The sequence below is a fragment of the Oryza brachyantha genome, chromosome 3 (assembly GCF_000231095.2).
Source record: "Oryza brachyantha chromosome 3, ObraRS2, whole genome shotgun sequence".
In the NCBI taxonomy this organism is placed as follows: domain Eukaryota; kingdom Viridiplantae; phylum Streptophyta; class Magnoliopsida; order Poales; family Poaceae; genus Oryza; species Oryza brachyantha.
The window spans coordinates 4,680,037-4,696,539 of record NC_023165.2 but is presented as its reverse complement, the minus strand read 5'-3'; the positions used below and the strand labels follow the sequence as shown (position 1 = coordinate 4,696,539).

Here is a 16,503-nt window from a genome sequence, read left to right as displayed (position 1 = left end):
CTTTTGTTCTACTAGTTGGATCTATGATAGAGCACATTCAGCTTCTTCATTTATATAAGACGATTGCCTCAAAAAAACATTTATATAAGACGATATATTTATCTCTTTTAATTAACGCAGCTTTGCTAATCTAAGATTGGTGATGTTATAATTAGCTGACTTTGTGCTAGTTAATTAGTTGACTTTGATGCTAATAGTGTCACTTAACATGTTTTCTGTATGTTAGTATCTCAAGTGAGGAATGATTCCTTCCAGTAGCCAAGGGAAGTTTTTTCATAGTGACGTTTCTATCTGGTATTGTAACTCTTCTATGAAACAATAGCTATTGGCCTATTGCACTATAGAGTATAGTCAATTGTTTAATTTGTACGGGCTAGGTTGAGGTGTTGTTTCTACATTGTATGTTCCTGACGCCCATTTACTTCCTAAGTCAGCATTTTGTTCAAGATTGTCATGTCTATGTAAACTGCCGGCTGAGGCTAATTTTCTCTTTTTCATGTGCTCCATGCACGTATGCTTTCTAAACTTCTAAATGATATGTATTTTTTAAAAAAAATACAAAAGTTGTTTAAAAGATTAGATTAATTCAATTTTTAAGTTTGTAGTAGCTCTAATGTCTTTCCCGTTTTATGTGCGCTAATTAGCCAACCTGCAAATGCAGTTGCAAACGCAGCATTAATTTTAAAATTATATTGTTGAGAATTATTAGATGAAATATGAAATCATCTGGGGCCCTGACAACAAGATGAATACACTGGTCCAAACAGTTCGATTTTACGGAGTATACTCCTCTTAATCCAAACTTCTTCCTCTGATGGCAAAGCTAAGAGTGTCAACTATTCAGAAATAATACACCAGCTGTATATCTGCATTGGTATATATAATGATCTGTATGAAGATTTTAAGTCTGTTTAGAACTGCTTGAGAATATTGAGATAGCTCATGTCTTACTTTGTTTACTCTTTTACATCCAGCTTGTTTAAGGTTCGGTTGATTTCTTCTGCCAGATCAACAGTAGACTATTCAGTTCAAGGCATCAAACAGAACTTAAAGCGTGTTGTTCTTTCTTGACTGAGTTACTGAATATCTGTGGAACTGGTGTAACCACTCACATCTTCTGAATATCTGTGGAATTGGTGGAACTGGTGTAATACTCTACTTATCTTCCTATTTTGTAACCTTAGGTGCCAGATATAAAAGTTGTCAAAAGAACTACTACTACATTGGCTACCGATGAATCTTTTTATTTATGTTTATACTTATAAACAAAATTAAATTGTAAAACTTAGATTTAGAGATGATTTAGGGTTTTATCATTGTAGTTTGTTTTTAAATCGTTAAGAACATACGTAAATTATCTTTTAATCCTTAAGTGTTTTGCTTATCTAAACAGACGATGACGGGGCCAAATATTTTCCCAGACGTATAGATATGGTTGGCTGGTAAGTATTTTTCTGAAATGTTTGGTTGTGTGGACTTGAAATGCTATAATATTTCGTATACTAAGTTGCTACTCGTAGTTTGCAGGACCATAAATAAAAAGATGTTTCATGAGTCATGATGTCAGACCATTTAATTTGCACCTAAGCTATTAGCACCGTTCATTTTTAAGCGAATGAAAGAACAAGAAAGAAAAATCTCCCCGTTTCTCTTAGGATTTTTTAAGCATGTTTGGTAAACGATATGTTATGTGTATATCTAAAAGTTGTTTTAAAAATTATATTAATATAATTTTTAAGTTTACAATAGCTAATACTTAATTATCATTCACTAATGAGATACCTCATATTGCATGATCTTCTACTTTTTTCTTCCCTTCCTCTCAAACATACCTCGGCTCTCGTTCTCCACATATCTGCTTGTTGAAATACTAAAATGTGTATATTTTTTGGAAAACTTTAATTGGAAATTTGCTTTTACAAACTATATTTAGTTAATTATGCGAGAATAGGCTGCTCTATTTTGTATAACAAGCAGTCAATACCTAACATAACACCCTCATCTTTTCGCTTATGCTTATGTTTATAAGTCAAATTTTGAATTTCAACCTTAAATTTTAGAGTTGATTTTGAGTTTTTTATCATAATTTATTTTTCTAGCCTTAGATTTCAGATCGCTAAGAACACATATATAAAAGATTTATAAATTATTTTTCATTTGTAAATATGTCGTTTTTTCATGAATAAGTGAAAATATATCTAAAGGATAATTAGGCCACACGACGTCCTCGTCTAGAATACAATCATAGAAAGGATTATTAGCGAAAAAATAATATGCAAGTAAAATTTATATATGTCATTAGTGAATTAGAATTAAGAGTAAATGCTAAAAAAAACTCTGACATAAAAACCCAAAATTAAGTTTTAAATTTAAATTTCAATAGCGGCTTGGTCGGCACACAAAATCCCTGAGTCTCACTCAATAGATGACTGTCGACAGTGCAATTATATGGACCTTTGATGCAAGTTGAAATTGTTGATCAAGATGGTCGGAACAATTCACTGAATATTCGCACCACCAAGTAATAATTATTTTTTTCCCAGAATGCCCGTTGTGAAAGCAGAATAATGTCGTCATACATGCACGCTGATTGGCTTATCAAACATAGTTAGCAACTTGCATTAGTGCAGGATTTGGATATTGAATTGTACCCAAGAGAGAAGATACCTGATAGCTAATCACCCGATTGAGCGCCTTATTTTAACTCCTAATGATCTATTTCTTTTGCCGGAATCCTAATTATCCATTCATTTTCTACCCAAATGCAGTGTTCAGAAGACCTCTCTGCTGTTCTAGATCCACCACTTAACTAATACTACACTCCACTAATGCACCACTAACTCACAGGCTTATAGCAAGGAAAGCATAAACTATCAATCATCTGTGCTGCTGTGGACACCTATCGACTAGGTGACAATACTGGTACCTATCGTTTTACTTTTATTTTTTTACTAGCTAAGAATATATATATATATATATATAATTTTATCTATAAATTAATTTTTATTTATAAATATGTCGTAAATCTATCGCTCCGGAGGCGTGAGGTGAGAACGACAACTGCACAGATCAGCCGTGATTCTCTTGCAATGGGAAAGTACGTGTTCGATGTTTCTTGACTGCTAGCAAGGGGTCATTTTCTGCAAAATGACGGGTGATGGTGCCGTCAACTGTTGAAATGCATGCGCAGTCGAGCAGACACTCTTGTCTGTCGAAGACGTCGACCGATCAACTGAAGCAGTACTAGCTTTCTGGTGATCTGCACTCGTGTGCAACTGTGCATGATGGGCCTTTTTTATTATTATTATTGTTTTGTTTTTATTTTGGTTGTGTACACTACGCAAGAATATTATTGCTGGAAGGAGACCAAACATATGGCTTCGAATTTCTCTGTGATTGTTTTTTTGTTTTGGTTTGTTGGACGTGGTTATAACGTGGATTTAATTCGATGATATTCTGGTACGGCTCTGTAATCATGTTCCTTCTCTTTCTCTAACTATTCTCCATCTCTCTCAAGAAATTAATCATTTATTTTTTTTGAGAGGAACAGATTAACAAATAAATCACTTTGGTCGATGATGCAATTCGAACTTCGTGAAAGGCAGGTATCTGTTGGAAATTGGCTTCGAGTCCACAGGAAATTGTATCAGAAATTTAAATTTAGGAACTCAGCGAAAAGAGGGTTTCTAAGGAGATATTTGCTGAATAACTATGAAGCATACAAGATCTGACAGCTAAGGTTCTGAAGGAAACGAGAACATCCCTAGATATTTTTCTCTCACTTTAAAATTATTGTCAAGCCCTCTAGGTATTTTGAGCGGTTTTCAACCATCCTTATAGAGATGTATCTCCCTACTGTTTGAGAGGTAATGGACAAGTTTATAATTGGTAATGATGAGACTATATTGGGTCGTTGGAAGGCATACCTGGTCATCTTTTGGTTGTTTGGGATAAAAAGCGAAACAATATATTTGCATACGGAAAATGATATAGGAATAAAACTCTTATATATATATCATTTTAACGATCTAAAAGCAAAGACTGAGAAATAAACTAAAATAAAAAACCTAAAATTAACTCTAAATTTAAAGTTAAAAATTTAAATTTTTTACTTAAGCACAAGTAAAAAGATGGAGTTGTATGAGAGATATACATACCTCATATTGTTAGTTAGGACATGTTTGAAGAAAGAGCCTAGCACCAATTCTTCTCTAATTCACATCACAAATAAGAACTCATTTTATAGCAACATGTACAAAAGTATATTCATCTATGATCTCTTAATCAATACAACAAAATATTTTTTTATTACTTCCTTTCTTTTTTATCCATATTCATGTAACAAATTTTCTTCAATAATACTAATAGTCGACTCTAAACTGGTATCATACGTAACAATGGTTTTTTTTCTTATCTCTATTTGAATATTTCCTTCGTATTATCATGTTTGCTTGCATGATAATAGAAAAAGGCAACTAGTAAACGTCTGTGTACATGTCCTTAGTAGGTAGTATATACCAACACACATATGTCAAGTTATTGTACCGTGTGTTTAGTTCATTGTACCCACCTGCCAAGCTGATATACCATGAATGCAATTTAGTGGAAGTTAAGATCTAGGGACTTTTATTAGTCCCTTGTAACATCGGTTGTTTGGACGTTAATTAGAAGTATTAAATATATACTGATAACAAAACTAATTGCATAGATAAAGGTATTTCATTAGACAAATTTTTTAAGCCTAATTAAGCTACGATTAGCAAATATTTACTGTAACATCACATTCGCTAATCATGGACTAATTAGACTCAATAGATTTGTCTCGCGAAATAGTCCAGAGTATGGGGTGAGTTTTATTAATAGTCTATATTTAATGAGATTTGCTTCGGTACCTCGAGGTACCAAATCATTTCTCACCATTGGATCTAGTTGAGTAGGATGTGCATTGCTAGATCCAACGATCAAAAACGATTTGTATCGCGAGGTACCGATACCTCGAGGTACTTTTGTTGGCCTATAAAATTGCTCATATTTAATACTTCAAATTAGTGTTCAAACATTTGATGTGATAGAGACTAAAAAAATCCATGGGGATCCAAACAAGGCCTTACTCTTACTCCAATGTGCACATCTATAGAAAATCTCGAATCATGCAGATATTTAGGGGTGAACAGAAAGCTCGTGGCTCGTTAGCCCGCTCTACTCGTGACAAACTCGACACAGCTCGTTTCATTTTTCTAACGAGCCAAGCTAGCATTTTAGCTTGTTAGAGATAACGAGCCAGCTCGAGCTAGCTTGTAAGCTACTCGCGAGCCTAACGAGCTAGACTAAGGATACGCGATTCATCAGTGTTCATTGATTCCACCCCAGAATGTATGTGTTCAGTACTTCATAGGTTAACCATGTGATTTGTTGGTTCAAACTTTAATATTTAGATACAATTTTATATGATTTACATGTTTGAACTGAAAATTTGCTTGTATAATCTATTGAAAAATTGTTTAGGTTAACTTTTCATGCATGACTCACGAGCCTACGAGCCAACTCGAGCTTTATAATGAGCCGAGCTGGGTTTTTAGCTCATTACGATAACGAGCCGAGCCAGCTTATTATCTTAACGAGCTAGACCGAGCCGAGCTAGCTCGTTATCCACCCCTACAGGTACTTAGGTGGTCTAATGGCAAATACTGAATTGCATCATCAATTGATGTCGCAACGAATAGTGGAAACTACCATTGCTTTCCATGACATATTGCTACCTTCTTTTTGTGGGAAATTTAACTTTTTGCCACTCTTACAAGTAGTCAAAACGATTTACCACTCGTTGTCTATGACATATGGATCCTCATGAGTCTATGACATGTGGGTCTAGTGATAAATCTATTATGAACATTCGTAAGAGTGGCAAAAAGTTAAATGCCACATTGTATTCACGAATTTTGAAAGTATATTATATCTCCATGACAGACAATGCCATCTAGTTTTGTCATGACAAATCCTATTATGTTCATATAGTTTTAACGTGGAATATCATACTATGTCAGTCGACAAAGTTTTTATTTTAACAAATAACAACTGGAACGATTGTAGCGTCACTAATCACAAAGATGCCATATATCGCCGGCAGAAAAACAAAGAATGCGTCGACGTGATCTAGGCCACTAACAAGCAAACACACACCGATCATAAGTTAATCCAAATATTTTCACCGATCACTGGCAGCCCAGCTTCCCTATCCCTTCATCTTGAAAACCACGTAAAATTATCCATTATTTGTTATAGTACCGCTACGGTGCTTTGTATTGGTATTAGAAATAAATAATCATTGATATATCTTTATTGAATGGTTTAGAACTATTTCTATTGTTAACTCACTGGTTATATATCCGTGCTAACGCTACGACATATAAAGTAATCAAAAGCTATGCTTTGACAATTAATATATAACATAATTTTAAAAAAGGAAACAACATAAAGATTTAGTTAGATATTATTTGCCCCATTTCAAGATAGTAGAAATATGGAGCTATAGAGGGGCATGACTGTCAAAAAAAATGTTCTTACAAGGGTAAAATAATACATTTGTGCGTTTGTGAAAGAATGAGCCGAGTGTGTAGTATGTATCGATGAATGGATAAAACTTCTTGCAAAGATTTGATAACATCATAATTATCAATATTATTCTTAATCACTAAGTTACTAAATACTAAAATACCCATATAAACCGTGCGCTGGTCTAGATCAATTATACTAGTAGTATAATAAATTAATAATAGTAGTAGGGAAGAACACCATAGCGATTTTTTGTTTGTTAATTTCTGAAGCCCCTATATAGGGAGGCAAAAGATCAGAATCCATGATTTGAGACAACAAATTTATTTTTCCTGTGAAATTATAATTGACATGAAACTCTTCCGCACGATCTTGCCAACTCCTTCACGACCAATTTTCTTCTTCTTTCTTTTATGCTTACAGTCCTACCATCCATGACAAATCACTGACATAAGACCAGCTCTGTACATTACTCTAGTACGTAGTTCTCCTAATCATTACTATCTTGTTTACTCTAAATCATTCATCGGCACAATTAGTCTCTCATCTCATTGCACCCCAATTCAGTCGCCCCATTGCACGGACGAAATCGTGTTTTTTTTTAATGTGCGATTCGACCCTTGTGTTTTATATTCATCTTTGCACTAATTTCAGCGGTTTTGATTAGCTGTCTAGCCATCGCCAACTGTGAATTAGTTTTCCCGAAATGTTTCGAATTAATTTATGATTGGTCAGAATTGTATGCTCGAACATTCTGTTCCTGAACTAATGAAGAAAAAAAAAACAGTGTCATCGCTGCTATAAATACTATGACAGGTATGGCCATCTATACAAGATCATATCTTGATATACACTTCGACATTGGGGTTCAGCGGCAGAGATGATGGAGTCGTCGGAGGCGAGCTGGCACTCGTTCGATCCGTCGGTCGCAATGGAGGACTCCGAGGCGATGGCGCAGCTGCTCGGCGTGCAGTACTTCGGCAATGAGCAGGAGCAGCAGCTGAGGCAGCCGCCGGCGACGTACTGGCCTGGCCACGAGGCGGCCGACCAGTACTACGGTTCAGCGCCGTACTGCTACATGCAGCAGCAGCAGCATTACGGTTGCTACGACGGCGGCGCGATGGTGGCCGGCGACTTCTTCGTGCCGGAGGAGCAGCTGGCCGACCCGAGCTTCATGGTGGACCTGAACCTCGAGTTCGAGGACCAGCACGGCGATGCTGGGAGCAGCGGCGCCGCCGCCGCCGGTGGCAAGATGACACCGGCCTGCAAGAGGAAGGCTGAGGATCACAGGGACGAGAGCGCCACCACGGACAACGTCTCGAGGAAGAAGGCGCGATCCACGGCGGCGGCAGTAAGTACCATGAACTGAATCAACTGGTCACAGCAAATTAACAAACAGAAATATTTATCTTTTGTGTGCCTCGGATTGAGATCTCTGACGACGATGCTGCAGGTGCAGAAGAAGGGGAAGAGCGCGCAGTGCAAGAAGGCGCAGAAGGGCGCGTGTAGCCGAAGCAGCCACCAGCAGGAGAGAGATGGCGGCGGCGACGGCAATGTGCAGAGCTCGAGCAACTACCTCTCTGACGACGACTCGCTGGAGATGACCTCGTGCAGCAACGTGAGCTCGGCGTCCAAGAAGCCGTCGTCGACGGCAGCCCAGCACGGCGCGAAGGCGAGGGCGGGGCGCGGGGCGGCCACCGATCCGCAAAGCCTCTATGCCAGGGTAGGTACAAAGTAAAACTAGAACAATGCTGCTGTCCGAGACTCTGAATTGCTGCATCCATGTCTGTTGCTTATCTGAATCTGAAGATTTTTTTTATTCTCCTGCTGTTTTGGTGGAACAGAAGAGGCGAGAAAGGATCAATGAAAGGCTAAAGATACTGCAGAATCTTATCCCGAACGGAACCAAGGCAAGTTACTCAAATTCACCTGATTTTAACCACAACAAAATGGGTAAAAAATAACAACAGCATCTACGGTGCCGAACTGTTCTGATCATGCATGCACGGGCTTAATCTTCCAGGTGGACATCAGCACGATGCTTGAAGAGGCAGTTCACTACGTCAAGTTCTTGCAGCTCCAAATCAAGGTAATGAATGACAAGGCCCCTGATTCTGAATTTCTGATCCACGAGCCCCAATTTGCTTCGCTGTTTGTCTCTGATCTTTGTCATTCTGCAGCTTCTGAGCTCGGACGACATGTGGATGTTCGCGCCGATCGCTTACAACGGGGTCAACGTCGGCCTCGACCTCAAGATCTCCCCGCCGCCGCAGCAGCAATGATCCATTCAAAGGAGCCATGGTGGCGCCACCGCAGACGGTAGCTCAAGCTGCGGCTCGTAGCAGCTGGCGCAGAAATACAGTTTTTTTTCTTTTCTGCTGTTGACGTAGTACATTTTTCCATCCTAAATCGAGTTGATTCACTGCGGAAGGATGGGACGCATATACATAATTAAAATCTCATTGATCGATTTTTACTTTTGCCGTTTCGCTCCTCCACTGCCTCCTCGTACAGATCCTGTAATGAAAGGGCTTTGTTTTCGGCAACGAAATGGGGTTGCTTCGTTTTCTCTTTGAGCATCTCAGATATCTAAAATTAATCTCTAAAAAATTGGACTAAAAAATATATCTTCAACAGATCAAATATATTCATAATATTTACTCATGTTTAAAATTATCTCGATTATATCCTTAATTTAGGGTAAAAATATGAGTTCCTAATGCAAATTATTCATTTTTAGATTTCTGTAGGGGTGTAGGGGGAGTGTGTAATTTTATGTCTAATATTTTTAGATAAACCCAATACAAGTTTTTTGATAGCAAAATATTAGCATTCTTTTAGAGATACTCTTAGTTCTTTTTCGAATTGAGACAATTGTTCACCACTCGACAACCCTTTGTTTACAAAGCTACTCCATCCGTTACTTATAATACTCTATCTGTTTCCTAAGACTTTACATAGATTTTACGATGAATCTATGCATATATGTAAATTATATTAATCGATCAATAGATGAATTCAAATAGACTTATAAAATCTTACATTATAAAACAAGAGTGAACAATTAACATACATACTATTCAGTTTTAAACTTTGACACTCATTTTTTTCCAAATATTTACAAACACTATAAATAATAACATAGATATGTCTAGGGATAAAACCTCACTTCGTTCTAATAATTTAGGACTAATGCGTTGTGTTTATGTCACGAAACATCAAGGAACGGGTGTAACAAACTTGATCGGATCTACGGGATCATAACACAGTAAAAACTTATTTGTGGTATTAGGACGCACAGAACCAGAACTGCCTCAATAGCACAGTATCTCTATATTTTATTAGATGACATTCTTAAATTTTGAGCATAAATATAAATTATAATTAAAATAAATTAGTAATAAAATTCAATCATATTAAAATAAATAAGTAATTCGTAAGTTTTTTAATAAAACGAATACTCAAATATCCATACTATTTGTATCTTCGAAGTTGGTTATATACAAAATAAAATAATAGTATTAGTTATTGTAATATCAAATTTTTTGGTCGTAACTTGTAAGAGGGGCAGATCCAGAAACCAAAAATAAAGGGGCTAAACTGCGTGAACATAAACATCCCTGTCTCTTATTCATGGTGATTTTTTTCAGGAGGCTCTATAGGTCCAGAGAGAGTAGGGGTACAAAGCCCCCTGCACCCACATTAAATCTGCCACTGCTCATAAGACAGTGTTATCTATTAAGAGCCCCTTTTAGTTTGAATTTTTTTAAAAACATCACATCAAACATCAAATGTTTAGATAACTAAATAAATAAAGCATTAAATATAGATGAATAAAAAATTATAATTGCATAGTTAGGAAGAAACCGTGAGACGAATTTATTAAGCCTAATTAGTCTATAATTAGTCATAAGTGCTACAACAACCTTTATATGCTAATGATAGATTAATTAGGCTAAAAAGTTTTGTCTCATTGTTTCTAGGCAAATTTGTTTTTTCATTTGTGTACAGAGACCTCTTACACGTCGTAACCACACTCGTATTACTCCTCCCTTTCTTCTCTCCGCCCTCTCCCCCCGTACGCGACGGCGAGTTGGCGACAGCCGGCCAGCGAGCTCCCCGCCTCCCCCCGCCCGCCCTTGCGCCGGCCCAGGACGGGCTTCTCCTCCCACCGCCTGCGCTGATCTCCCGCGAGAGGGGGCGCCGTCGTCCTCGGTGAGCATCCATCCATCCATCCACATCCTCTTTTCTCATCTCTCTATCCACGCGCTCCACTTTTTTTCTCTTCTGGAATCTGCATCATGAACCCTAGATAGTTTCTCTTCTGGAATCTGCATCATGAACCCTAGATAGGTTCTCTTCTGGATTTGGCCTAATTTGCCTTAATAATAGCCTTAATAACAGGTTCTTTTTGTTCCCAAAAAGTTTGAGGGGTTTAACTGAACCCCCATGTCCCACAATAGATCCGCCCCTGGTACCTCAATGAGCCTCTTGTTCTGTTGAAATATAGCCATGTCGAATAACATCCTGCCCTATCAATTTGATTGCCTCCTGTTGAATTATTCATCCTAGCTATTCATGGATTCTTCTTAATTTCCTTTCTCTAATGGTCGCAAATAGAACAAAATGTGTTCTAACATTGCCTACGGCGGCTATAATCACAAAATGACACCAAACGATACATGCAATTTTAGATGTCAAATCGATTAATTATGTGGCGATCGTTAATGGATTGAACCTTTCATCCTTGGGTAACAGGGCAGCTTCTCCTATGCACAAGAAACAAAAACATTTGCATTTTTGGTTTTGTTTGTATTGAAGCCAACCTTTTGCCCTACCAAAATTTTGGAATTTCAATAGTAACGTACGTATGATTGGTTTGACACCAAAATTTACCTATGCAATTACAAGTTCCACACTACCAAATTTGGTAGTTCCAAAACTTGCCATTGTTTTGGCACTATCAATATTTTGATGGGGCAAAAATTAGCGTCAATCCAAATATACCCTTTGTTTTTCCTTATTCTGAATGATATCATAATGTAGGAGTACAAAGGGGCATACCTACTAACCCACCTCGTATACATAGGTATTCAATGTATATCCAAAATTTTTTGACAAAAACTATGCATAATACATGTATACATTAACAAAAAAAAGGAGAAGGATATATTGAATCAAAGAGGCCGAAAGGCCAGCTTCAGATTTCTTGAGCCTCGCTCTAATGGGCTGGCCCTATTCCAATCTTTAACTCCATTCCCCACCAAGCAACCCAGGTCCCAGGCACCCTTCTCAGCTTATCTCCCAGCTCCCTCGTCACGCCCGCTGCCTGCACCATAGCGCTAGCGTGTCTCTGCCGCCGCCACCTCCACCACCACTGCGCTGTAACGCCGTCGCTGAATCGCCATCGCCAGAAGTGAAGTGGGGATGATGAGGAGGAGGAAGCCCTGATGCCATAGGCCGCCGACCAACTGTAGCACGTCTTCACCGCCATTGCCGCCTCCGCCACCACGCCTTGACGTCGTCGTTGACTCACCAGCGCCGGAATCCCAGAAGTGAAGTAGGGAGGAGGGAGCCCCGGAGGCAGTCAGGGTCGGCGCCCGATAGGGACGGCGAGGGCCTGGTGAGCTGCGTGTAGTGGGTGTCCGGGCCTGCAAGTTCGAGGAGGGGAGGCGACGAGGTTGCCTGGCCTGCTGCAGGCTGCAGCCATGAGGAGTTGACGACCCGGTCTGGCTGCATCACGACCCCACGACGAGGTTGCCTGCTGGCTTGAAAATTGAAATTGAATTTGATAGATACTTTGAAGTATATGAATTGGTAGTTTAGTTAGTTGCTGCGAATTTAGGGAAGGTTACTTTGAAATTTGAATGGATCAACTGAACTAGATGCACTGATTTAGATGTCGTTGCTGCCAATATTGAAATGGACCAATATTTGATTTAGATGTAGTTGCTGTCAATATTGTTTGGTTACATTCATTGAAAAGAAATTATTCTTGCCGGTTACTGATGAGGATGTTATGATTCATTTTCAAAACATCAAGCGAAAAGTTCTTCTTTAAATTATAAGATTTCTTATCATTTGGCCATTTTATATCATATATGTATTTGATATGTTGAAAAATTGTTAATTAGCAATTTAATTCTACGAAAATATGTTATGCTTAATTGAGTGTTATATGTGCTATATATTATAACCTTATTAGTTTAGAACCAAATATTACGCTTTTGGTTGTAATTTTCTTTTACTCCTTCGCATTTCAAATACTTGATCTCAAAATCCTAGGCCCACCATGCCATCACACCACACCTTCACGACTTGAACTCAGAATTCCTCAATTAATAAGATAAAGGCCAGTTTTAGCTTGCTTTTACATGATTTTAAAATGTATAAAAATTTGGCAGGAACTGGTATCGGGCTGTTGGTGAGAATGGAACCAAATCATTCAGCTGAAATGTCCAAGTAAGATTTCTTTTAAATCCCTTAGTTCTTGAAATTTTTAGTTTATTACGCTACTTACATGGGATCTGCAGGCATTTAGACAAGCAAAATCAAGCCCTAATGGAAACTTACCGAGCAATGTCCCATGAGTTGCATAGACTTCAGGTGAGCATTATATGGTTAGAGGTATTATAATGTCTTTAAAGTAAATTTTTAGATAGCATTAATACTTTGAAAATATCATTATGTACAGGTGGAAGAGGAAACAATCATGCGCAAGCTATATGAGCTGATGTCTGCAGAAGGACTTCTTCCGAAGGTATGTTACTCACCAACATTCTAGCGCTTTGAAAATGAAATGTTACACTGCTGAATGCTGATGCTATTTTTCTCAACATTCTCTTAGAGCTGTTTACCTCATCGTTATCTCCTATTAAGTGATCTGTTGATATTTCACCGTGCATCATGGATGGAAGAGAATAATAGTAGCTGGATAATATTGTTCCATTAGATGGCTAATATTGAGGAAATGCGACACCAGTAGCATAGTTTTCCATTGTATGCCTGTATTTATGTTGACACTTAAAGAGCTAAACCAAACTTTTTTAAAACCAAAACTAATCATATATTTGATAAAACAATACCAGAGGTTCTTCTGTGCTGCTACGTGAACTGAAACCATGGGATTATGTTTTATTAAATCATTTATTTATGTGGCTTATGTACTACTTTTTTTTTTACTTCTGCACTTAGGGATCAAATTAACTGTGAATACTTTGTCTCATGTAATACTTTTTTCTAATAATTGATGCAGCGCAAGAAAGAAAGTGAAGTGCAGAAAGCTGGGAGATCAACCCAGGACAACAAAGAGCTTGAACAGTAGGATGTTAACTGTGAATAATATTGATATGTTACTCATCTTGATACAAGTAACACGTTCAGCTGAACTGCTGAAGAATCAGATGGTTACTATCTCCAGGACATTCTATCCACACACCTTGGAATTTCCAAGTAATGGATTCAGCAGAGAATTTTCTAGTTGGCTCTAGAGCTATCCAAACCGAACAATTGAATCTTGGATCCAATTATTATGTGAAGAGCCAACAGCTGGCGGCACTCAGAAGTTTGTTTTCATCTGAAATTTCTAAATATTGAGACAAGTTTTGCCGTAGTGCTGGTTGTTCCCCGATGTTTTCCTATCCGACTTAAATTCCTTATTATATGAACTTACATTCTGTATATAATATGGCTCTTGTATCAAGAAATGTTTAACATGCCAAAGCATTATAATTTTTTTTCCTTGTATTGCTCTTTTCCAATTTCTTCGGGTGGGCACTTCTATGCTTGTGTAAAGCCCCGTCTTTTTGCTGCTTATATTTATATAAGCTAAAATTTGAATTTTCGGCATTTAATTTGTAACTTGATTTTGAGGTTTTTTTTATTATATTTATAGTTCAATCTTGCTTTTAGGCTTTTAGATAGTTAAGAACACATGTATAAAAGTTATATTCACAAATTATTTTTTATTTACAAATATGGTTTCATATTTTTTTTCCTTCGAAAACCAAATGATGACCACCCTTGAATACAGCAACCGATTGCTACACATTGCAGGCTGAGCTAAGTTGATAATCAACAAAAGGCCGAGACGAAAATTTTCCTATATTGTGCCTTGTGCGTGAAAAACTAATCGCTACACATTGCAGGCTGAGCTAAGTTGATAATCAACAAAAAGCTGAGACGAAAAATTTCCCAGATTGTGCCTTGTGCCTGAAAAAAATGGTGGCTCATGAACGATTAGATGTACAAAGTCACGATTGAGAAAAATAACTATGTGTTGCTCTTGAAAAAACTCTTATTAGCACACTAACCAGCGCGATCAGAGTGGCGCAGCGGAAGCGTGGTGGGCCCATAACCCACAGGTCCCGGATCGAAACCTGGCTCTGATAATATTTTTTCCATTTTACTGCTGCTTAATCTGTAGGCTTTGGTCAAAATTATTTTCGTTTAGCATTAGATTTGGCTAAATTTCTAAAATTATGACCATAGATTATTTCTTAAATGTTTAAGTTCAAATTCATTTTAACATAATATTACTTATCAAAATTTTAGAAGTTTGACCAAATCTTATTATAAACGATAAATATTTTTTATTGGGAGTGCCATATTAACTTTTGTGTTTACTTTTTCAAAAACTCCTGAAACAAGGGCCATAATAGCACGCCTGTTTATTTATCCATTTTCCGTATTACTGCTTATTTTCATCTACTATATTAACTTTTGTCTTTGCTTTTTCAAAAACTCCTACAACTTTCAAAAACTCATGAAACGGGGGCCATGATAGCATGCTTGTCTATTTATTCAATTTTGATATTACTACTTTTCATCTACTATACATAATTTTTGTCTTTGCTTTTCAAAAACACCTTGGGGGCAGGGGTCATAATAGTATGTATTTATCTCTACCATATTTTGGATTGAGTAAAGTATATGACTGGTCATTAAACTTGTGGCGTGGTACCATTTAAGTCCATAAACTTAGAAAATGCATGTTTAGGTCCATGAACTTGTTTTAATGTACCATCCAGGTCCATGAACTTGTTTTAATGTACCATTCAGGTACATGAACTCATTTTAATGTACTGTCCAGGTCTATGATTTTAGATGTTAAAACGAGTTCATGGACCTAAACATGTATTTTCTAAGTTTATGAACTTAAGTAGTACTGCGCCACAAGTTTAAGGACCGGCCCTTTGTTTGAAAAGTTTGCGGCACTTAAATTAGTATTGTTGTGTCATCTATATGTCTAAACTATGCAAATGTATATACATATCTCTAAATTTGCTACGAGTGAGTTTGAGAGTGAGCGAAGAAAGACAAAAGTGATCACAAAAATTGAGTTAGCTCATTAATAAATGATAAATATTAGTTATTGTAAACTTGAAAAATATTTGAGGTTGATTGTTACAACACATTTGCAAAGGAGAAATAATTTATGAATAAAAAATTTTATATATGTATTCTTATTGATCTAAAAGTCAAACCTAGAAAATAAACTTATATGAAAAAACCCTCAAATCAACTCTAATTTTAATGTTTAAAATTTAAATTTGTCTTATAAGTATTGCCACATAGGTCTAAATTCACCGTACGCTCCTCCACAAGCCTACTTGGCATCTGCATAATCAGATCCACCACATAAATACCTACTTGGCATCTGCATAATCATATCCACCACATAAATACCATGTATGCTCCCAGAGAGCCACATGGACTCCTAGAGGACTAGCGGTAGTTTTGGAACTATGTAACACACTTAGCAAGTTTAGTGACATGGATATACATTTTTTTTAAGTTTTGAGATCTAGATGGCACAACACAACAAATTTAAGGATCATCGGTGAATTTTGCTTTAAAAGTTTCTTATCTAATCCTTTTTTTTTGACTTCCGACGTCGAATAAAGATCTACTTATGGTATTTGATAAGAGTTCAAGTGATGCCAAGTTATT

General features: G+C 37.1%; 2 protein-coding genes across 3 annotated transcripts; both read left to right on the top strand.

Annotated features, from left to right (window-relative positions):
• Nucleotides 1-7,483: 7,483 nt before the first annotated feature.
• LOC102720692 (transcription factor RSL2) lies at nucleotides 7,484-8,834 on the top strand. The gene is made up of 5 exons (XM_006651083.1): nucleotides 7,484-7,903; nucleotides 8,006-8,275; nucleotides 8,397-8,462; nucleotides 8,576-8,641; nucleotides 8,733-8,834. Exons 1-5 carry the CDS (start codon nucleotides 7,484-7,486, stop codon nucleotides 8,832-8,834), a joined length of 924 nt encoding a protein of 307 aa, XP_006651146.1.
• Nucleotides 8,835-10,602: 1,768 nt separating this feature from the next.
• On the top strand, nucleotides 10,603-14,372 carry LOC107303861. 2 transcript variants are annotated; one of them, XM_015835093.2, is made up of 5 exons: nucleotides 10,603-10,767; nucleotides 12,957-13,014; nucleotides 13,086-13,158; nucleotides 13,247-13,312; nucleotides 13,808-14,371. In XM_015835093.2, exons 2-5 carry the CDS (start codon nucleotides 12,983-12,985, stop codon nucleotides 13,874-13,876), a joined length of 240 nt encoding a protein of 79 aa, XP_015690579.1. In that variant the 5' UTR covers nucleotides 10,603-10,767; nucleotides 12,957-12,982; the 3' UTR covers nucleotides 13,877-14,371. The 2 variants fall into 2 exon arrangements, with proteins under 2 accessions (XP_015690579.1, XP_040378370.1); XM_040522436.1 differs by lacking the exon at nucleotides 10,603-10,767 and adding an exon at nucleotides 12,288-12,308 and having other exon boundaries at nucleotides 13,808-14,372.
• Nucleotides 14,373-16,503: the final 2,131 nt, after the last annotated feature.

What these genes read in the sequence shown, in the direction of transcription:
- LOC107303861 (XM_040522436.1), top strand. Translation starts at nt 12,983, where the DNA reads ATGGAACCAAATCATTCAGCTGAAATGTCCAA. An exon ending in ATGAGTTGCATAGACTTCAG is followed by an intron (nt 13,159 to 13,246) that starts GTGAGCATTATA and finishes CATTATGTACAG; the next exon opens with GTGGAAGAGGAAACAATCAT. An exon ending in CAGAAGGACTTCTTCCGAAG is followed by an intron (nt 13,313 to 13,807) that starts GTATGTTACTCA and finishes TAATTGATGCAG; the next exon opens with CGCAAGAAAGAAAGTGAAGT.
- LOC102720692 (XM_006651083.1), top strand. Translation starts at nt 7,484, where the DNA reads ATGGAGGACTCCGAGGCGATGGCGCAGCTGCTCGGCGTGCAGTACTTC. An exon ending in CGCGATCCACGGCGGCGGCA is followed by an intron (nt 7,904 to 8,005) that starts GTAAGTACCATG and finishes ACGATGCTGCAG; the next exon opens with GTGCAGAAGAAGGGGAAGAG. An exon ending in CGCAAAGCCTCTATGCCAGG is followed by an intron (nt 8,276 to 8,396) that starts GTAGGTACAAAG and finishes TTGGTGGAACAG; the next exon opens with AAGAGGCGAGAAAGGATCAA.